The sequence below is a fragment of the Gouania willdenowi genome, chromosome 6 (genome assembly GCF_900634775.1).
Source record: "Gouania willdenowi chromosome 6, fGouWil2.1, whole genome shotgun sequence".
Taxonomy (NCBI): Eukaryota; Metazoa; Chordata; class Actinopteri; order Blenniiformes; family Gobiesocidae; genus Gouania; species Gouania willdenowi.
In genome coordinates, this window is record NC_041049.1 from 2,088,679 (window position 1) to 2,112,174 (window position 23,496).

General features: G+C 38.2%; 2 protein-coding genes across 2 annotated transcripts; both read left to right on the forward strand.

Annotated features, from left to right (window-relative positions):
* Positions 1-3,727: 3,727 nt before the first annotated feature.
* Positions 3,728-18,295, forward strand: LOC114465779 (NACHT, LRR and PYD domains-containing protein 4E-like). The gene is made up of 14 exons (XM_028451014.1): positions 3,728-3,967; positions 6,271-6,334; positions 6,411-6,542; positions 6,662-6,769; positions 7,652-7,792; positions 7,875-7,928; positions 8,033-8,111; positions 9,587-9,785; positions 9,906-11,709; positions 11,787-11,960; positions 12,041-12,214; positions 12,291-12,461; positions 14,694-14,740; positions 15,434-18,295. The coding sequence occupies exons 2-14, from the start codon at positions 6,276-6,278 to the stop codon at positions 15,988-15,990; spliced, it is 3,699 nt and encodes a 1,232-aa protein (XP_028306815.1). The 5' UTR covers positions 3,728-3,967; positions 6,271-6,275; the 3' UTR covers positions 15,991-18,295.
* Positions 18,296-19,737: 1,442 nt separating this feature from the next.
* On the forward strand, positions 19,738-23,326 carry ndufa12 (NADH:ubiquinone oxidoreductase subunit A12). Its single transcript, XM_028450291.1, has 4 exons — positions 19,738-19,876; positions 20,782-20,867; positions 20,945-21,032; positions 23,080-23,326. Exons 1-4 carry the CDS (start codon positions 19,788-19,790, stop codon positions 23,264-23,266), a joined length of 450 nt encoding a protein of 149 aa, XP_028306092.1. The 5' UTR covers positions 19,738-19,787; the 3' UTR covers positions 23,267-23,326.
* Positions 23,327-23,496: the final 170 nt, after the last annotated feature.

Genomic DNA, 23,496 nt, shown 5'->3' on the forward strand with positions numbered 1-23,496 from the left:
CTGAAGGAGCAGCAGTTTGACACACAGGTTTTTCAGTGTGAACATCTGCAGTGTTTCAGCGGGGCTGGTGGACGTACACAGACTGGTACCTACTGAAATAAAACTGAAGACGACTTCCGGTGAGAGACATTTGTTAAGTCTCTTTTTCTTTCACTCGGAGTTTGGACTCTGTGGTGCGTTTGCGGGCGCGCGGAAATCTGAGACCTTTTCAAAGCAGTTGTTGACCTTGTGGTTTTGTGCTCAGTTTGTTAAATTGGAATTAACTGTACTAATTAATTCAATTGATTATGTCAACCTAGATTAAAAATAAATCATGATTGTATTGTTGGATTCAAAGCACATGAAGTATTATATAAGAGTTGATTATGTGTTATAAATTCTATTATGTATAAGAAATGGGAAGATATGGAAATAATAGTTTCATTGTAAATAATATCTAACTATATATTCTTAAACATATCAAGTAAATGTCATAAAATGAAATATATATGTATGTATGGCAAGCTGTTGAGGAAATTATATATATATATATATATATATATATATATATATATATATATATATATATGAAAGATTTAATATATGAAAACCACCACACAAAACGCCCGACAGACAGACTTTTATTCTGCTGATGATCTTGTATCATGTTGTCCACCTCACACATTGATAGCAGAGGTAATTTGTGTGTCGATGACGTTTTGTTGAAAAGATTTTGATGCTGGAAGTTCAAATCTGTGAATATCTGCCAACTTTACTTAACAGTGTCACGGTCCAAATAGTATCCAGATAATCTGGTGACTTTCGCTCCCGGTCTGGACATAAAAAGAAGCAACGCATAAGTGACATTACTGGTGAATCGAAACGTTTTTAATACATAAATAAATCAAAACCAAAAAACTGGATGTTATGTAAAACATGGTGTATTGACTCTATTGGTGCTCCTTGTTTCTTGTGATCAACTTCCGTGTGTGTTGACAGCTGCTGTTAGCGGTATTTATAACGTGCAAAATACACATTTTCACTGCCCTCAAAAAAAAAAAAAAAAAAAAAAAAAGCTGTAATCGTTCCACACAGAAGAGGTGTGAGAACATGAGTTTGAGCTGGAGTGTGTGTATATATATATATATATATATATATATATATATATATATATACAGTATATATACATATATATATACTTTCATGTATATTCAAACTTTCATATATATATATTTAATTTCCTGAACGGCTTGCCATATTTCATATATATATAGAGACAAATGCAAAGAAGCGGTAAATTGCAGTTTAATATGGCACGTGTGGATGCTAATTTCTGGAGTATTAACAATGGTATCAACAAAAAGACATAGTCATCAACATCCCCCGCCATATTGGTTGTCATTATAACTCATAACCTTTTCCTAAATGTCCTAAATCTAAGAACTTACATGTATACATAAGAAAATATCATCACATTAGAATATCAAATTACTAACTATCTTAAACGGTCTTTGAGAAAAGCTGTCCCATTTGAAGATACCTCAGACAGAGTAAAACAAAAATGGAAAAAGGGCAATAACTCAGGGAAAAAATATTGTGCGCTTCTCATTTTCGAACTCCATCACAGTATTGATACAGTGAAGCCACACACAGAATTATCCTTTATTAAACGGTTTCTGAGAAAAGCTGCCCTCTTTAACTCGGACGGATGGATGCATGGACGGACGGAGCTCAAACCTATATCCTCCTTCACACTTTGTGGTGGGGGATAATAATGTGTACTTTAGACAATTTGAACCGTAACACAGTGAATAAGGGCTAAAAATCTGACATATAAAGGGGTTGAAAGGGAATAATTGCATTTTGACTGAGTATTAAATACAGGAAAAACATTAGCTGGTCAGATGTAAATAACAAATGATAAAACTGTAGGTTAGGCCAATATTAACACTTTGAGTATTTTTTAATCTCTAGAAATGATCTTTAACAGTTCGGACCCTCCGGACTACAGCTGCAGAAACTTCAAACTGTTATTTAATGATTATTTATCAGACCAAACTGAAGTAAGTTCTCCACCTATAATAGAACACTGAGCTAAATAACTGATACAGTACAACTGAGGCTTCATTTCATATATTTACATGACCTTTTTCTTTCTCCCGCTTTTCCTCCTCTTATTTTTTTTTCCTTGTCTTCCGAATAGTTTAGGTTGTTTCGACATGATGACAGAATTCATATCAATAAATCCTCCCTTCCCCCCACAGGGATGAGCAGGTACCATCAGTCGGAGGAGGGAGGGGTTGGGGCGGGCAATTATTTTGTATTATTATTTATTAATTGGGCATTGCTTTATATTTCAATCTGTGTTTGCGTTTCCATTTTAGGACTTGATAGTAATAACTAGTTTTAATATGATTATATTTAGGGAAAATTATTCCCAATTTTCTGGCGCCCTTAGCGTTTGCCTATACTGCCTAATGGGCGAGCTGATTCTGAAACTTGTTGAGAGCTAGTTCGACACTTTCATATGAATCACACCCAGGGGCCCGGCCAGGGTTTTTGGGCTCCATGGAAACAAATCTTTGGGAAATTTTTATACTGTTTTACTTAAAACTGTGCATTTTAATGATATTTTTGACAATTAATTGATAAGTGCAATATTGACAATATCATTATTGTCTTATTCTATGTTGTGTATGGGGCCACATGAGCACCTTGGTCTAATTTTGTGAAGCCCCCAAAGTAATTAGACAGAAATACAGAAAAATATGCAAAATTACACAAAATGGCTCCAAATAAGTACTAATTTAGATTCAATTATTTAATTATTTATTTGTTCTATATTTCAAAACCAATCTCTTTCTTTAAAAACAAAACATATACTGTATATTGCTAAATTTTATAGAAACTCTAATTTTTTGAGGGGCTGGGTTCAGTAGAAAGTGAAATAAACATTTCAGTTCCAAAACTTTCTGACTATACTTTGTGTTTTCAGGCTTTAGGGGTTGAAAATGTCAAAACAAATACAGACTATAAGCTTTTTTTAAACTTTAGAACAATTCTGAGAAAAGTTTCCAAAACAAATGAACTCAGTGTTACCTAATACATTGTAAATAAAATGTGTGTGTGTGTGTTAATCACAGAATGTTAAATGGTCTACACGTGTGTGTGGTTGGAACAAAATGAGCCTTGACAAAAAGTGTTTGCTAAACTACACAAAAGAAATCAACCCTGAGTTATTGTTGTTGAACGATAGAATAAGAAAAGAAGAAAGTTTACCAGGAAATGATGAAGTGACAAAGGAATGCAAGGATCATTTCAGGTTAGAACAGTTTCAATTCCTTTGAAAATGTGATGCCTGGAATGATTGAAAACTTCTAAGATCTTTACATTGTTGACATGTCTTAGGTATCAGTGACAAACTTAGTGTCTGTAGATCCAGACAATGTTGACTACATCACATTGTGGTAGTTACAGAAACAGATATTATCTTTGAGTTAATAGACTGAATGTTTGCATACCAGTCTGATGGTTATCAGTGTGTTCACATTTAGAAACTCCTACTGATTATGAGTCACCACAACGTTACGTTAGGAACGTTTTTGTTTATTTAGTGAAAAAAAAAAAAAAAAGAAAACTGTAAAACAAATGCTTCAAAACTACTTGTACACGTCACAGACCAAAACTCAAACCAGAAAGGGAACTGGCAAATGATTGGCTGCCAAAGTCTAAATATTTGTTCTTACATGTTTAGTTGTAGCTGCTAAAGTCTAATGTAATTCCAAAGTGAAAGTAAAGAAGCAGTAGTTGGTGAAAGAGGAAACGCTCTCTACAGCCCTCCCCGCACTGAAGGAGCAGCAGTTTGACACAGAGGAGGAAGTTTTCGGTGTGATCAGCTGTGGCTGTGTGAACATCTGCAGTGTTTCAGCGGGGCTGGTGGACGTACACAGACTGGTACCTACTGAAATAAAACTGAAGACGACTTCCGGTGAGAGACATTTGTTAAGTCTCTTTTTCTTTCACTCGGAGTTTGGACTCTGTGGTGCGTTTGCGGGCGCGCGGAAATCTGAGACCTTTTCAAAGCAGTTGTTGACCTTGTGGTTTTGTGCTCAGTTTGTTAAATTGGTGTTTGGTTTAACTGGTAAATGAAATGCACAGCTACAAGCTGCAACGAGCTGATCTTCAATACAATTATTGATCATTTTAGCAGAAAATATCCCATTGTTTCCTATTAGAGACGTTGTGCGGGGACCGTCAACAAAGTGCAACCACCAACGCAATAAACATTGAATAATGTCAATAAGTCTGTGATCATACATAGCAAAGACATAATTTACTGTGGACGTTGATGGTCTTCATTTGGTCATACTACAACTCTTATTCAGCTAAAATACCCTTTTGGATATTTTTGATTATATGTATTGTTGCGTTTGCGGCCCGACACTACGGGGCTAACTAGCCGAATGACGAGGACACAGAGTGGCTGCCGTTTAACCGAATGAACCGGGTTTTATTACCCTCAAGAACAGGCTAATACTGGGTTGGAAGAGTGCCGAAAAATAACAAAAACGGATAGCTAACTCAACTAGCAGCTGGTCGAGGTGTCTCCTTTTCTCTTTCCCCTTTTTTTTTAGTTCCACCCCCCTTTTTTAGTTCCTCTTCCGCCTTCTTCCCCCACACTACCCTGATCCTTCCGCTCCCAACAAAAACTGGCCTATCCGACTAACTAGGGCAACTCCTTCCCCCACAACTTCCCATCAATCCCCCCCAAAGTCCTGCAGGGTCGCTACAGTATATTATATTGATTACAAGATCATTTTTTATCAATCACAGCAGAATAAAAGTCAATCTGTCGGTTGTTCTATGTGGTGTTTTTCATTAAGAATTTCGTATATACTGTATATAAGTCTTTCATATATATATATATATATATGATAAAAAGGATAATTTTACAATTGATTCTTCCCATTATTGATTACAGTGATATTGTTTATCAAAACACCACTGCCACAATTCTCCAACCACTTAATGTCACTTACAATAGTCTGTGTAGATTTATCCTCCACTGTCCCTTCAGAACTCAGCACTGACAAATGTATGAACATTTGTCATGATTCTCTCTGGCATCTAGACGACAGCTTCACTGGCTATTATTTATATTTAAATGTATTCATTTAAGTTTCCCTGATTATTTAAAACAATATATAATTCCTTTCAGATCGTCATACAGTTTGCGTCATGCTGATCAACCATATCTTGTCGTCCCTAGAGTCAAAAAAGTCTATGTTTAAAAATGCTCTTATCCTCCATCTCCAGAATATCTGTCAGTGTTTTTGATTATAGGCTATGTAACCTAAACCTTTTTTATTTATTTAATCTAATGAAAGTTTTTACTATCATTAGATAGTTACTATTAATGATATCACTATTATTACTTATTTATTTTTGTATAAAATATTTACTGTTTTGAGCAACTGTTAAATGTTTACTGTGTGTGTGTGGGTGTGTATGTGTGTGTGTCTATCTATATTTTGTTGTATTTATTATTTTTGAAATATTGAATTTTTGTATTGTCTGCTCTGCTGTATCTGTCATTTTATGTAAGTTGAGGACCCCCTCGAAAACGAGATGTTTTATCTCAAGGGGCATATCCTCCAATAAATAAATTTGCAATTTGCATATATATATTTATTTTTTTAAATTTCCTGAACGACTTGCCATAGAAATGTACTTATTTAATATATAGTGAATATATAGTGGAAGGTTTGCTGTTTTGATATTGTTATAATTTATTTAATGGCTGTGTAAGACTTTGTAATGGATAACTACAATGTGTGTTCAAGGTTTTTCACCTGCAAAATAAATGGGAAAAGAAACTTAAGCCTCATCATTTGGGATTGAATCCCAGCAAAAAAATCTCCAGTCCTGTGGGAACAGTGCACAAACGAAAAGAAAGGGTCAACCTGACAGTTGGTCAAAAAACTTCCATAGACACATGGAGTAAACTGGTGGCACTGTGATCTCTGAGCAAAGTAGTGAATTCTGTAGGTTTGGTTGCTACATGGTCAAACACACATTGCTTTAAGAAACGCTTACTTCACGAGCCAGCTCTGTAGAACCATTTATTTTAATCACGTGTCTTGGAGTTCAGCATCATCTAAAGTAGAGGACAGAAGAACTTTTGAAACAGGGTTTTTATCAGATCAAAACCATCGTCAGGGTCTACTGAGCGTTGGTTTTACATAGAACAGTCGGTGATGATAGGAATTATATCGTTGTGTTTGTGTGAAGGTGCTATGGATCAGGAGGTGGACACGGAAACCCTTCAGTGTGGCGAACAGACGCAAGCCCAGAGGTGAGACCAGCATCTCTACCAGGACATGTCTCTTCTGCACCATCAGTGTTCACTCTCAGCTCTTTGTTTGTTCAAGAACCATGATGCAGCACGTAACTGCTGGACAAGCATCTGGACCTGAACCTGGACTCAGCTGTGGGTCCAAAATAAGTGAAGAGTCTCCAGAAAAACACATTGACGTTGAAGGTGCTCTTTCCCCTGAAACACAGTGAGTTTACACATAGTCCTCTTGATGGTTTTAGTCAACCAACAGGTCAAGAGGAATTAAAGTTCTTTACATCATAACACCCACACTACAGTTCTGTTTTCTATACCTTTCAATACCAGGTACCGAGTACCTGTACCCAAACCCGTGCCAAGCTGTTGGTCATGTAAAAGTAACGCATCAAAGGATTTATTTGTTGAGTTCAAAGGGAAACCTTCAGCTGAAAAAAGGTGAGTCCACAACTGCTCGTCCAGTGAAACTATTGGAAATGTTTTAGGTGGAATTAGTTTCTTATCAGACCTGTATCAGTCCTGTAGCACGTTTATTTTTTTTAATGGAAACATGTTTATATAGGTAGGAAAGTTGGATTTTGGCCAATCACTAACATTTGATCTATGATCTAGAAAGTTACGTAATGACTCTTTACCAAGATTTTTCTGCATGTGGAATCAATTTCTGGGTCAAAGTCACTGTCATATCAAAGGTCAAAGGTCAGGTTTGACCTACAATCAGGAAACAATTAATCTCTGTTGACCAATTACATAAAGCTCTTTATTTAGCTATTAGAGCTTGCCAAGTTTTATTAGTTTGAGCTGGTGGCCACATGTATAGGGTTCTAACTGAAACTGTACCCTGGAAATTAACCAAAATTTACAACCAGATACATGCATTAAGCAAGTATACTAACTTTGCTATTCCTCAATCACATGCACATGGCACACTGCTTACTGCTGGGGCATTGAGGCCACACCCCCTGCACTCTATTGAACGTAAAACATACATTTGCTGGAATTTAGGAACCCTACACATGTGCCCACCTACTTAAACTTATATAACTTGGCAAGCTCGAATAGATAATAACAGGCTTTATGTAATTGGTCAAATTTAACCAATGACCTTTGATTTGACAGTGAATTTGACCCTGAATCTACAGAATACCACAGAAATGGAATCCTCATGCAGAAAAAAATTAGGAAAGAGTATTACACAACTTTCTAAGTCATCTAGATCAAAAGTTCCAGCGTAAAGTTGCGTATAGTGTGTTTAGCTTTTTGGCTGAAAATGCAGTTCTTTGTGTGTTCGCTCTTTAAGATGTGTATGTTTTGTTCAAGTACCCTGAAGCAGTACACACGTGGACCAGGACCCGAGATCCAAGTTGAACCGGGATCTCCACTCAGCTGTGACTCCTGCCAAAGTGATGCATCAAAGGATATAATTCTCGAGTTTCCAAGACAAACTTCAGCTGAGAAATGGTGATGTCATGCTTGAGCTGCAGTAACACATTTCTAGACAGGACATTAGATCTTAAATATATGCTCTTGTGTGTATTTGAAGTGACCAATCCATGGGGAAACCAGTTGGAATTAAACAAGAACGTCCAACTGAAGGGTACGTTTTATCTGTGTGTGATATTCATGAGGCCTTGTGAATTTTCAAAGTCTGCTTTTAGCCAGAAACGTCTCCATGTCTGAGTAATTCTATTTTTCTCACAGAGGCCATCTGCCAAGTTTCGAAGTTTTCGATGATGTCCATACAGAATCTCAGCAATGTGAAGACAACCCCATTTTCACTGTGGGTGAATCTATAAACACAGATTAGGACTACCAAACTCACAACACCATCTCACAAAAAAGAGTGTTTCCATTTTTACAAGCGCCATAATTATTTCGGCATAGTTTTTGTGCTGAGTGACATGACTTTCAAACTAATGTGTTTCGATTGGATGTTATTTTGTGCCATTACGTCTTATATATACTGTAACACAAGGTTTGGATTATGGTTGTGATTTGACATACTGTGGTTTGCAATTGGCTCTCAACAAACTACTGCCAGGCATCACAAGGAAAAGGAAAGAAAGTTGTGTTGCTATCTCCGAAAGTCATTTTTGTGACAGTTTCACAAACTCTTTGGAAGTGGACTAAAACTCATATCATTGTTTGAACTCTTGTGCTTTAATCCATCACAGATTATTAGTCAACCAATGTACAAGGTTGTGGTGAAAGGGTGTGTGAGATAGGATGGAAGAAAGACTTCTGCAGAAATCAGAAGTCAGATGAAGATTCTGGCAGTGGAACAGACACTAAGGCTGCATTCACACCGACGGTTTTGTTTGGGCAGGTAGTCCTCCTCGTTTGGTCGGTGTAAACACAAGCAAAGTCTAAAGCGGATCAAACAGGCGAATTATAGAGTGGTTGTTTTTGCCAGTCTCTGAGCATTTCCAATCAAAGCCTAGAAGGATTAGGTTCGCTATGAACGCAACCGCACTTGGAGGGGGTCAGGTACAGAAAGTATCAGTGATGGCGTAGAGCCCACAGCATTGTGGGTGGTCAGGAGAGCCTACAACGGTACAAACCAGGGCTTTAAAACCACCAAAAGCACGGCAACTTGTTGCTGCTTCATTATTGAATGTTGGTAATGAACAAGCAGAGTGCTGGCTTTGACCCATAGATGAGAGCCTCTTCTTCAGGTTTCTCTTTCTCTGCCTAGAGAAGTCTCTACTCCAGTAACTAGTTACAGTAACTGGTTAGCTCATGTAACTGCACCAGAGGCTGTTTGGAGCGGATCAGAAGTTGTTCTGTGAACGCAAACGAGCCAAACCACAGTGATACAATTATCACCTGTCCTTCACCTGTTCAGACCGAGTCCGGGAGTAAACCGGTGTGAACACACCCTAATAAGATTCAGAGAAATCTGAACCTTACCCTAAGCCTATTGGTTCTAAAATAAACGTTGTATCCTCACGGGGCTTCACTCTACAACCTATAAGTTATGTAGTGATGCAATTGATGCACTAAAAATCCACCAAATATTTATAAATTCAGACGATACCTTGCAGATTATTAATAAAAACATAACCCACAGTAAAAACCAACAACATCATATAAACTAAAGGTAAGAGACAATACTTGTTAAGCCAGCCCCCCTCCAAAATAACCAACAAAGAACCTTTTTTAAATAAACATCTCCACAGACCCCCACCTCATTCAATGTAAACAGACAAGTTAGTCAATCATTAATGATAAATGACTAACTGGTTTTTGTTCCAGCTCCTGGAAAAAAACATTGTCGGATTTGTGAAGACTGAACTGAAGAAATTCAGTCAGATTTTAGATGGAGACGATCCACAGTGCTCGGAGGGTCATGACAAGAAGCTGATGAGAAGCAACAGAGAGTCTTTTCTGAAGATTGCGCTGTACTTCCTGAAGGAGATGAAGCAAGAGAAGCTGGCCGACCTTCTTCAAAGCAGTAAGAGGATTTTTAACATCTTTAGAATTAGAAATTATGAGGTGAAGAAATGTTTGTTTTCAGAAGCATCAGAACTCAAACGTCAAAACTCTCCTTGACTTCATGTCTGTTTTCATTTAGAATTGAGAATTCCACGATGCCGACAAGCGCTAAAGTCCAACCTGAAGGAGAAGTTCCAGGATGTGTATGAGGGTGTGGCTAGAGCAGGGAAGCCAACCCTCCTGGAGAAGATCTTCACAGAGGTCTACATCACAGAGGGAGGGAGTGGAGAGGTCAACCAGGAACATGAGGTCAGACAGATAGAAACAGCATCCTGGAGATCAGACGCAGCAGAAACAGCCATCACACTAGAAGAGCTCTTTAAAGCCCCTCCTGGAAGACCTCGACCAATCAGGACAGTGATGACAAAGGGCGTGGCTGGCATTGGGAAAACACTCTTAACACACAAGTTCACTGTAGACTGGGCTGAAGACAAAGCCCAGCAGGAAGTCCACTTCACATTCCCACTGACCTTCAGAGAGCTGAACGTCCTGAGGGGGAGGAGCTTCAGCTTGGTGGGACTTATTCATCACTTCTTCTCTGAAACCAAAGAAGCAGGAATACACAGCTTCCAGGACTTCCTGGTTTTGTTCATCTTGGATGGTCTGGATGAGTGTCGGCTCCCTCTGGACTTCCTCAGCACTCAGACCCTGACTGATGTCTCAGAGTCCACCTCAGTGGAGGTTCTGCTGATAAACCTCATCAGAGGAAAACTGCTTCCATCAGCCCGCCTCTGGATAACCACACGGCCTGCAGCAGCCAATCAGATCCCTCCTGAGTGTGTGGACATGGTGACAGAGGTCAGAGGGTTCACTGACCCACAGAAGGATGAGTACTTCAGGAGGAGGTCCACAGATGAGGAGCAGGTCAGCAGGATCATGTCCCACATCAGGACGTGTCGTAGCCTCCACATCATGTGCCACATCCCGCTCTTCTGCTGGATCACTGATACAGTTCTGGAGGACGTGTTGAAGAGTAGAGAGGAGGGAGAGCTGCCCAGGACTCTGACTCAGATCTACAGCCACTATGTGGTCCTTCAGACCAAAGTCAAGAACGTGAAGTTTGATGGAGGAGCTCCCACAGATCCACACTGGACTCCAGAGAGCAAAAAGATGATGGAGACTCTGGCAAAACTGGCTTTTGATCAGCTGCTGAAAGGAAACCTGATCTTCTATGAGAGTGACCTGACAGAGTGTGGCATGGACCTCAGAGCAGCCTCAATGTGCTCAGGAGTATTCACGCAGGTCTTCAGAGAGGAGGGCAGCCTGTACCAGGACAAGGTGTTTACCTTCATCCACCTGAGCTTTCAGGAGTTTCTGGCTGCTCTTCACATCCATCTGAACTTCAACAACTCTGTTGTCAACCTGCTGAAAGATAAACAATGTCAGAAGCCCTCCAAGATGTCTCAGTCTTTAAAGAACACTCTGAACCATCTCCATCAGAGTGCTGTGGACGAAGCTTTACGGAGTCCAAATGGACATTTGGACTTGTTCCTCCGCTTCCTGCTGGGTCTGTCCCTGCCGACCAATCAGAGGCTCCTACAAGGACTTCTGACACAGATAGGAATCGGCTCCCAGTCCAACCAGGAAACAGTGAAATACATCAAGGAGAAGCTGGATAAAGTTCAGAGTGTAGAGAGAAGCATCAACTTGTTGCACTGTCTGAATGAACTGAATGATCGCTCTCTGCTGGAGCAGATCCAACATTCCATGATATCAGGACATCTCTCCACAAAGGAACTGTCTCCTGCTCAGTGGTCAGCTCTGGTCTTCATTTTACTGTCATCAGAAGAACATCTGCAGGTTTTTGATCTAAGGAGCTACTCCCCCTCAGAGGATACTCTTCTGAAGCTGCTGCCAGTGATTAAAGCCTCCAAGAAAGCTGTGTATGTAGATTTATCACCAAATGTCTGAAAATTCTCAACAAATCAAAGTCATTTCAGTTCATGTCATTCTTTTCCAGGTTGAGTTTCTGTGGTCTCTCAGAGAGAAGCTGTACAGCTCTGTCCTCAGTCCTCAGCTCTCAGTCCTCATGTCTGAAACATCTGAACCTGAGTAACAACGAGCTGGAAGATTCTGGAGTGGAGTTGCTGTGTGAAGGACTGAAGAGTCCTCACTGTAAACTGGAAACCCTGAGGTTAACACTTCCCACTGGTTTTTAACTTCTGAAGGACGTTGTTTCATGTTTTTGGGTCTTTAATGTTAGTATTTCACCAGTCTCTCAGGTTGTCTTATCACAGCAGTCGGATGTGCTTCTCTGTCCTCCGCCCTGAGCATGAACCCCTCCACTCTGAAAGATCTGGACCTGAGTAACAACGACCTGCAGGATTCAGGAGTGAAGCTGCTGTGTGAAGGGCTGAAGAGTCCTCAATGTAAACTGGAAACTCTCAGGTCAGACTTTTCTCTTTTCTCACTATGACTTCTGCTAGACTTCGGATCTGATTTCCAGTGTTTCCCGTATCCGTAGTCTGTCCGGCTGTCTTGTCATGCCTGAGGGATGTCTTTATCTGGCGTCAGCTCTGACCCCGGAGTCCTGTCTAAAAAATCTGGACCTTACTTACAATAATCCTGGGAACCTTGGGGTGAAGCTGCTGTCTGGAGGACCGGAGGACCCTACCTTCAGACTGGAAACTCTCAGGTGTGCCTTCAGGCTTTTCTAATCATCACAGCATCATTGGTCAGAGTTTTGTCCTTTTAAAAGCTATATCTGGCACAGTTTCCTCTTTATTTCATTCTATGAAAGCTGTTGGATCAATTCTTGGTATGAAACTGAATCAGTCTGTGTGGCATTTGCAGACCTCCCAGATTGCAGATTTCTGGGACTTTGTCAAGGTTGTTCAGATGTGCCATGTTACCATTATTAAGGTTCTACGCAGTTCTACATGTTAGTAGTTCTGATGAAAAGGCAGGGCTTTTTTGTCATCATGCCATCAGTCCTGGCACAGTGTCCAGTGGCAGCACTCAAGGGCGAGCGTAAACAAACTTATCTTCCGGCCAGCCGCTGCAAATTGCCACAACCTGCCAGTTTGTCTGCTGGACTACACCATTGCCCTGCCTAGAGTGTGACTCTGGTAATGCAAAAGCCAGTTTCACTTAATTTTTTTGCAATGCAGTGTTAAGTATTACAGAAATTATTTATCATACTGGCTCCAATGTTGCCCGGTTAAACAAGGTTTGCGCTGCTCTTCTATCGTTTAGGCGACCAGTGAAAAGTAAGCTAGGAAGCAAGATCCTGAGACTTGCTAAATTGAATGTTAGATTGCTAGCAACCACTTTAAATGGTTTGAGCAACAGTCAGCTTCAGTAGCCAAAGATCTGAACGGATTGACATCAGATCCAGGATAGGTGTATAGAACAAAAAATGCCCCTTTATCCTGTTTTTAATGACTTTATAAATGCTTTCGATACAGTGCCGAGAGAAGGCTTCTGGATTGTCTTGAAGAAGTAAAGACAAAGGTATTACCTTGATGAGATCCCTACACGACGGTATGCAAACTCAAGTTGTTCAGAGAAATGCCACCTCTATAGACTTTGCTGTGACAAATGGTGTCAAGCAAGGTTGTATGCTTGCTCAGACCTTGTTCTCGCTGTATCTGACTACAATGCAAGAAGTAGCATTCAAAGGTGTCCAAGAAGATATTTTCATAAAGATGCGTCATGATGCAGGCCTCTTCAATGTGTCCCACTTCAAGGCAAAGACACATACAACAAGGCACCTCATGAGATAGTTGCTGTTTGCTGATGATAATGCTGTGGTGGTGCACAGCTCTGGTGAAATTCAAATGATGGTAGACAGATTGGCCAAAGCTGCCAAAGGGCTACTCGTACAGTTTACAGACTTCAAGTATCTTGGGAGTACAGTTTCCAGCAATGCCAAAATAGAAAAGAGATTAGGACTATAATGGTTAACGCAAGCCTTCGGTAAATTGCAAGAGAGGCTATGGAAAAACAGACATGTTTCCATCAGAGTAAAATGCAAAGTGTATAAGCTGTACTATCAACCAACCCTACTATATGGTGCAATGACCTGGACTATCTACCGCTATCAGATCAAGTAGCTCCACGCCTACATGGTGATGCAGTAGAGGGCTATTATGTCCTGGAAGGACAAAGTAACAAATTTAGCAATCCTGCATTGTGCTGGACTACCATCTATGGAAGATATTTTAACTGAGAAGGGCCTCAGATAGCTAGCCCATGTACACAGAATGGAAAATGAAAGACTTCCAAGACAACTGTTGCATTCTCTGCTCCTAGAAGGACAACGCAACCAAGGGAGACCCAATCTTAGGTACAAGGATCTGGCAAAAACAAACACGAAAACATGAGGATTAGACTTAAAGAGTTTGCAACAAACAGCGATAAATAGGGTTGCATGGAGAAATATCATTAAACCTAATTCTATATCATAGCACAGTATTGTTATCGACTGACTGCAAGAGAGAGGCAAACGGCAACTCCGATTTTTGTAGTAACGGAGTAGAATGGATGACATGAAAGTTGGTCACGACCATCACACATTGAGCTACAACTCAGTGGTTCCTGTCTTAATACCTATTGTCCTTCATTGCCTTTTTAAAAATTGACATCAGAAAGTTGTTCTGGGGTTTCCATGGATCAGGTTGATGAAAATCATCAATCAAACCTGCATTACAAAAAACTAGGTGAACTAGAACGCTAGGATTTTTCTGCTTTATTAAGCAATACACACTTGATATTTCAGTGGGTACTTTTTCCTGAAAAAAGTATGTTAAAAAGTATCAGGCCCAAATGTGCCCCTAATGAAAATTTAGCAGTTTGTGAGTTGTCAAGGTCGGACCAAGTGTCCTCTTATGCTTATGTCACATCTCTGTCCCTCTGTTTTCTGCAGTGTGGACCATGGCGGAGAGCGGCGGATACGACCTGGACTCAGGAAGTGTAAGTGTGTCCTCACACAGTAAATGAGTGTGATCTGAATTTCAGCTTTGTTGTTTATTTCTGTCTAGGGGTGTGCATTGCAATTAATCTGATGATACGATTCACAATTTTGTGTCAGTACGATATATCCTGATCTGAAACAATACGATATACATCTCAGTATTAATAATTACGCATTTCCCCTTTACAAGTACAAAATGGCATGAAATACAATTTATTTGTTCTTCTTTTTTAGCTTTCGAGAACAAGTAAATGGTAACTCTACCAAAATCAAAAACGAGTGCTATGGTACATTTTACAAAAAAGTTTAACTTTTGCTTCTATAACAGGTTCTGATTCTGTTAAGTTTTTAAATCTTTTTTTTTTTTTTTTTTTTTTTTTAAGTAATCATCTATAAAAGTGTCCACTGTGTCTAGTATGTCTTCCAGCTAAAATGCATTGAGGAGTAAGGTAGTTTAACAAGGTCTGATGGTGCGTTCACTGACACCTAGTGACCGGGTGTTTACGTGCTATGTGGATGTTAGCGCAATTAAATTGATTTTTCTTTTAAAAAAAAAAAAAAAGAAATAACCTCATTTTAAAAAAAAATATTTGAATTTTTTTTGGATCTATACGATAATTGCCTGGTGAAATATTGCGATATATCGCCAAATTAATTTTTTCTTACACCTCTGGTTTTTCTGTCTTTTTCAGATTTCTGTCACATTGAACTGGACATGAACTCTGTGCACAGGAATCTGCTGCTGTCTGAGGACAGGAGGACAGTGAGGGAGGTGGAGGAGGAGCAGCCGTACCCTGACCACCCTCACAGGTTTGATTACTGTTACCAGGCCCTGAGCAGCACTGAGCTGACTGGTCGCTGTTACTGGGAGGTGGAGTGGATGGGGATTGTTTATGTTGCCGTGACCTATGGAGGAATCAGTAGAAAAGGAGACGCTGACCAGTGTGTGTTTGGTTGTAACAACCAATCGTGGAGTCTGAGCTGCTTCAGGAACTTTTATTCTGTTAAACACGAAAACACGACCACGGCCACTTCCTGCCCCTGCCCCTCCTCCTGCTGCGGGAGAGTGGGGGTGTACGTGGACTATCCTGCTGGCCGTGTGTCTTTCTACGAGGTCTCCTCTGACTCTCTGAGACACATCCACACCTTCTCTACCACCTTCACCCAGCCTCTGTTCGCTGGATGCTGGATCAGGTCCTCTGGTTCCTCAGTGTCTCTGTGTCCCCTGACTGAAGCACCAGGAAACTAACCACAACCACTACTCCAAAATAGACATACCCTGGGTTTGTGTAGTTTTGAACAATTAAAGAAAATTGCAGTCACAGAATTTCTTTCAAACTAACCAAATGCATTGCCACAGAAGTCATAAACAAGCAAGAACAAATGTTGTATATACAATGGTTATTATACTTGTTGAAATTTAATTTGTTCTTATTTTAATTTTGTTTTTCAGATTTTTTTTTAAGTTAGTTAGTTTAACAAGTAATTAAATAAAAAAGGGGGTGAAAAAGGAAGTGCTAAATTAATATGCATAATTTAAATATAATGACAAAATATAATGACAAAATATAATTTCAGACCGAGTTTACAAAATATGGACATATTCAAGTTTAGTAGTAGTAGTTTATTCTGTCATTTCATTCCATTAAACATTAAACAAACCATTCCATTATTTTGTGTACAGCATGACAAAAAGGTTTAGGCTGAAGTTAATACTTAATACTATGCCTAACCCTGTTTACAAACTTCCACGAGACAAAAACACAAAGATTTATACTAAACAATTTCAAGTGTCCAACAGAAGAGAAATACACATGTATTTAGAATCATTATTTTAACATAAATTTCAACATTCCAATATATATATATGTATATATACATTTTATTTTATGTTATTTTTATTTTTAAACTAAATCATGTCATCATTTATTAATTTCATCCGTTATGGATCTATTAAAGTCTTTTCATTGCTACTTTATTTATTCTGAGCTTATATAATTTTAATTACAGTAGATTTATACATATTTTTCAAAGCTGTGACTGTTCCAGATTATTTTATTTGATCTTTCAAGTCATTCCACAGATTAACACCTCTTACAGAAATACATCAACTTTTTTTATTTGTCCTAGATTTTACTTTTTTTCCCTCTGAGGTTATACTGACTTTTCCTGTGTTCAAAAAGCTCCTGGATGTGAGGAGGGAGATTATTATTATGTGCCTTATACACCATTACTAATGTGTTCAGGTCAACAAGATCATGGATTTACAATAGATTTAGTTCTACAAACATAGGGTTTGTTGTTATAGAAATCTGCTTTAGTGATAATTCTTATTGTCTTTTTTTGGAGTAGGAAAATATGATAAGTATTGGATTTGTAGTTGTTTCCCCATATTTCCAAGCCATAATTTAGGTAAGGAAGAATGAGGGAGTTATTTAGTAATAGAAGAGATTTTTTTGCAAGTACAGTTTTGATTTTGCCAATTACAGCAATGGTTTTTGCTATTTTTGCTTTTAATATACTTATATGTGATTTCCATTCAAGTTTTCATCAATGGTAACTCCTGGATTTTTTTTTGAGAAAACGTGTTCAAATTCTGGATCACTAATTTTTTAAAGTTGTATGATCACTGATTTTTTTATTTATTTGTTTTGTTTTATTCAGATTCATTGAAAGTTTGTTTAGATCAAACCATTTTTTTAAGACTATAAGTTTGTCTTCTACTGTATCAAGGAGCTTATTTGTTTGATTTTCAGCCGCAAAGAACAATAGAGACATTGATAGTTTTATTTCTTACTTTGCCTCAGCAAGTCACACACCTCAGTATTCTGTCTTTGTGCTTCTGTGTTTCTCACTGAGTAAATGTAAATCCACTGAACAAACAAACCATCCCTGGTGCCATTAAAGAGAGCTACAGACTGCCTGGTGCTAAACTGGCCTTAGTTTTAGTTCTAAGTTGAACAGAAGAAGCTTTTATCTTTTAAATGAACTAAATAATTATATTTCTGATCATATCATCCGTACAGTCATTATGAACTGAAAGTTTCTGAATATGTTTTTACATTATGTTTTCCTTACTTTACATCACATTGTTCTCTTTGGGGACATCTGTTGGACAAAGTGTGAAGAGCAAACCCCAGGTTTCTCCTGACCTTTCAGACAAATCAGTAAATGTATGATAGTGTGAGTAGTTACTGTACTGTGTGTGTGTGTGTTTTTTTAAAAAAACTAATTCATACCAAATGCATTTGTTTTCAGCAGAAAAAGTGTTTTTGGGATTCGGTTACTCTTTATTGATCATGATTTTTTGATTGTGGTATTAAAGTTTATAAAACTTTAAAGCAAAGATGATATTTTAGTTACATTTAGTGAGTCACCTTGGAATAATCTCTGGTAGCTTTTGGTTTAATGTTATACGACAGTTCTGTCTGATATCAGCATATATATAAATACATATATATATATATATACAGTATATATATATACAGTATATGACACTGCCATCATGTGACCATTCATTACTAGAATCAATAAAGATTTATTTTTAAACAGGAGGAAAATCAACCGTCTGTCTTCATTATTTTTTAAATTATATTTTAGTGATTGCATATGTAAAACATTGTAAATAGAGTTGGTGTTATTCAGTAAATGTCTGATAGAGATCGTATTGTTTTACGCAGGTCAGCATTCAAACAAAAGTGATAATGCATTATATCACAATTGAATAATATACAGATATTAGACTTGTGTGTTTTTCTTCTCCAATGAATCAAAGATTAATGAAATACTTCTAATAATTAATACTCTAGTGTATTAATGAAATTAATAATCAATACTCGCACTGCCCAAACAAATAAAATAAGTAGAAAAACAGATTCAAACCATCCAACGACTAAAGACAAAAAAAACATTTAAAAAATAAAAACACACATAATTGTTTCTTGTTTTACATGTAAGGGTATATTATACAGCTAATAATTATATATATATATATATATAGGTATTTTATTTTGTTATATTATTTGTCTTATATGCAATAGTATGATATTTTGCGAAACCTATTTATTTTATTTTTTTATGTCATGTTTTCATGTAAGGTTATATAATTTAACTAATTGTATTTCATGATTGAAAATTGCCAAATACATTGTTCTCATAGTCCTGGAACTCCTCCTAGACTATTAATGCAGTACTAATGACACGTGTGTCATCTCATAGGGACAATGTCAAGGATGTGCAGTCGACCTTTTTGGGCGCCAAAACCTCAAGGTCAAATTTCAAGGTTGTGTCAAGTGTCAAACATTTTTCATATCTTTACAAATATTTATTGTACAAGTTTGATGCTTCCATTTATGTAAAGATCATGGACCAAAGCTGTACGACCTACCAATAAAAAGATCAGCAGGGGTCAAAGTTCATGACATCACTAAATATATATATATATATATATTTTTTTTTCCTGTAACAAATTTAGATACAGTGCTAATTAGTAAAAAAACAAACAAACTTGTCAACAAATCCAAATGCAGGTTATCATTTTTGCCATTTTTTTCAAATTGCCAAATACGTATTCACCTTGCCTACAATTTATTTTACTTTAATTTATATATGTAATGGTATATTATCTTTATCTTTTTAATTATATTGTCTCATATGTAATAGTATGATGATTCACTCATTTATTTTGTGTTTTAATGTAAAGGAATTATTTCGCTGATATTTATTTTATTTTATTTATATTTCTTTGTTAAATGTTGTAATATTTTTTGTCTTATATTTAATAGTATACATCGTTTTATGCGTAATGACATATTATTTTTCCAAAATTTTTTTAATTATATACACTATTTCACGCCTTATATGTAAGTTTATTTTCATTGTTTTACTATATAACTTAAATATATTTGTTAAATGCTTTTAATTAAGCTTTTTTATTTTTATTTCATTTTAAAATGTGAGCGGAACCATTGCTCGTCGTTGTTCGTGTGTCCGGTCGGACTTGTTAGTCACCGTGCCGGTCCGTCGTTCTAAACGTTCCGTGCTAACATGGCGGAGTACGTGAACCTGGTTCGAAGGGCTTTGGGACAGATCGGAGGTCACGGAGGAGTCCGAGGGCTCCTGGTGCAGTTCTTCAGGTCGGTTCGGTTCTTTGTGTTATTCACGTCACAAACCCAATCAATAAATAAAAATAAAATAAACAGAAATGACGTCAACATCAAAACAAGTCGCTGCTGTTATTAATATTAAGCCTTTGTTTTACATTGAATCCTTTTTTTAACCTGGAAACACTTTAATCTAAATTAGTTTGTTATTATCACGATTCACCTTAAACACGGTTTAAAAATGTATCGCATTGTTTCGATTTGTTGTGATTATTTAATCGGTTTAAATTATTTGTGGATAGTTTTCAGTTTCATTTCTAAATATTCTGCAGGTTTAATTTTTAATAAATAAGTGCTACTTCATCCCACTCCCTTTAGAGCAATGTATTTATTTATGTTTATCTGCAGTATTTATGTTAATATCAGCCATGTAGGCTACGAATGGATAAAATATGTATGTATTAAATTGATAATATATAAATAAATAAATAGAAAATCAGCATACATGGATGTTCAGCCTGTTAAAAATGTTTCTGTCCTTCAAGAAAGTTTGTCAAAAAAAAAGTGAAGTTTTTCATTTATTATTTTAGTGATGTAATAAAACTAAAAGCGGAGTGTGTTTTAATGTTAAAAACAGCTCTGCAAGCTAACGTTAGCATTAGCATGTCATCATTGTTTAGGAACAATATAATAAATTATATATAATCTCAGGGCAGAAAAGATTGAACTACGTAAAAGATGATTTTGTATTTTTCTGTCCAGTTACTTTTTGGGATTTTCTGCAAGAGTAAAAAAAAAGTAAACGCTTGAAGCACTTCTAGAATAAATGATCTGTGTTTCATTTGTTTACAAACCAAATCAAGTGGAATCAGAACCACTTTGGGTTTCCTGCTCTATTTTAAAGCTCTTACGACGGCTGTTATTGACTGTGTTTTCAGAGCCAACGACATAAAAACAGGAACGTTGGTCGGCGTGGACAAATACGGGAACAAATACTTCGAGGACAACAAGCACTACTTCTTTGGTGAGTCGAGTTTTTTTTTCTGCTTCCTGTGAAATGTGACGGCGCGCCACGCTGAGCCCGTGTCACCATGTGTGCAGGGCGTCAGCGATGGGTGATCTACACCACGGAGATGAACGGGAAGAGGACGATGTGGGAGGTGGACGGCAGCATGGTGCCTGCTGAATGGTACAGGTTTACCACTGTGTTTACCACTGGTTTTACTACGGGGTTTACATTAGGGTCACACTAACACTGCTCTCACAATGCTGGATTTAAAGAGTTCAAAGGCATCACATGTCAATCAATCAATCAATCAATCAATCATGTCCTTGGTTTAATCACAATGATAATCAGAATTCCTTTATTAATCCCAGGGGGAAATTTCTTTATTATATTATGTTCTTATTTGTTACCAGTAAAACCAATCAGAACTATGGAGCGCCAAAGGTCAGTCAGTTATTATGGTAACAAGTTCACTGAGGTTAGTTTACGCGACAACGCACATTTAAAAGTGAGCAAACATTTGGTTGCCATGGTGACAAAGCCAGCTTTTGTTTTAGGCAGTAACCGCACAGTCGGGGGGGGGGGGGCTCATCTGGTTGTCATAGTAACAATGTCTGTTCTCTGACATTCAGCCTGGAAACAATGTCAAAGCCCTAGCCCAGCAGTTACCATGGTAACAAGGTATTTTCTTTAAAGTTATCTTAAGTGGTAACTAATGCTGAATTCGTTTGCACTCGGAATCCGGAACCTGGGTCGTTAGTTCCGACCTCTGAGGTAAATGCGTTTTATTCAGTAAGCTCAAAAAACATGGCTGGCCACAGCAAGCTGATGTTTGTTTTTATATTTTTCGAGGAGCAAAAATGCCTGCAGGGGAATTATTTATTATAAATATATATTAGCTCCTTGGGTTAGAGAGAGAGAGAGAAACATCCTACACCTTAAGTAAGACTTGAAGCACCAGCAGGGTGAATTCTGCATGCTTTATAGAACCATAGACTGTAGATAGTGCATTGAACTATGCAGTATCATTACTTATGCAGAGCGGCGTTCAGATGAACAAAGTAGGGATGGAAACAACACTGCAGAGTTATTCTGCACTTTTAGTAACACAATTAAACGGCACGTGAAAGTAAAAGTTGAGGAGAAAGGGACTGTTTACGTCTAACGGTGAGCGGCTCCATTTTGCTGAAACGTCATTCCGACTGACTCGGGGTGTTTGGATCCTGTCCGAGTTCTCGAGTCGGGGTTCCAAACTCAAAGGCCATTTTATTGCTCTTTTCCGATTTGTTTTGTTGGATTTATTCAAGTTCCGAGTGCAATCGAATGCAGCATAAGTAAAAAAAAAATCCTTGCTCGGTTACCATAGCAACAAAGCCAGCTTTTAAGACAGTTACCATACCAAGACAAGTTAATCTGTTACCATGGCAACACAGCCATCTTTCTGGCACTTCTCATAATGGGGTTTGAGTCCTGACCCAGTTGCCATAGTAACAAAGTCTGTTCTCTGACAGTCACCCTGGAAATTGAGTCAAAGCCCTCACCCAGAAGTTACCATGGTAACAAAGTTAACTAAGTCAAAAATTCTTGCTCGATTTTAATTGCGACACAGCCAGCTTTTTGGCACTTACCCTTGTAACAAGGTCCAAGTCCTGACCCAGTTACCATGGTAACATAGTCTGTCACTTCAAAGCCAATGTCCACGCTCGGCCGTAGTATCAAAGTTGTGGCTCAGTTACCATAGTGACAAAGCCTAATCTCTAGAAATCACCTTAGCAACAAAGTAAAAATGGTAACTCAGCTACCATAGCGACAAAGCCATCTTTTAGACAGTTACCGCACAGGCTCAAGTTAATCTTATTAGATTTTGTTACCGTGGCAATACAGCCAGCTTTCTGGCAGTCACCCAAGTAACGAGGTCCAAGTCCTGACACAGTTACCATGGTAATAAAAAGTCGGTCATCTCTCGGTTACCACAGCGACAATGTCTGGACTCTGTAGCCATAGCGCCAAAGTCCTGACTCGGTAACCATAGCGACAAAGTCCTAACTCGGTAACCATAGCAACAAAGTCCTGACTCAGTAACCATAGTAGCTAATTAAAAGTTCTCACACATTTACCATAGCAACAGTGTGTTGAGTCCACCTGATTGGATAAATGAGTTGTGAATGAAAGGGGAGGGGCATTTATTTAGAGGAGGAGTTTAAAGGGTTAACGTGGCTCTCCTCCTCAGGCACCGCTGGCTGCACTGTATGACTGACGACCCCCCCACCACGCACCCCCCCCAGCCCAGGAAGTTCCTGGCCGATGTTCACCAGATCAACGTTAGTGGGAGTTCTCAACAGTACGTTCCGTTTCCCACCACACGCAAGAAGATCCACGAGTGGGTCCCACCCCCTCCTCAGGCTGATGCCCACTGAGCTCTGTTAACCCTACTGTGTGTCAAACTACAGAATAAAGTCCAGTGTTGTACATAACGACGTCTCACGCTTTGGATAATAAATGACATTAAAATAATAACACAAAGACACATCTCACGCTGCTTTTTATCCAACTTTAGACTCGGGAACAAAGACGTGACCTGTTGGCCCTCACCTGACAAAAAAAACTAACCATATGCCATTTTATTTTGAAGGGCCTGGTGACTATT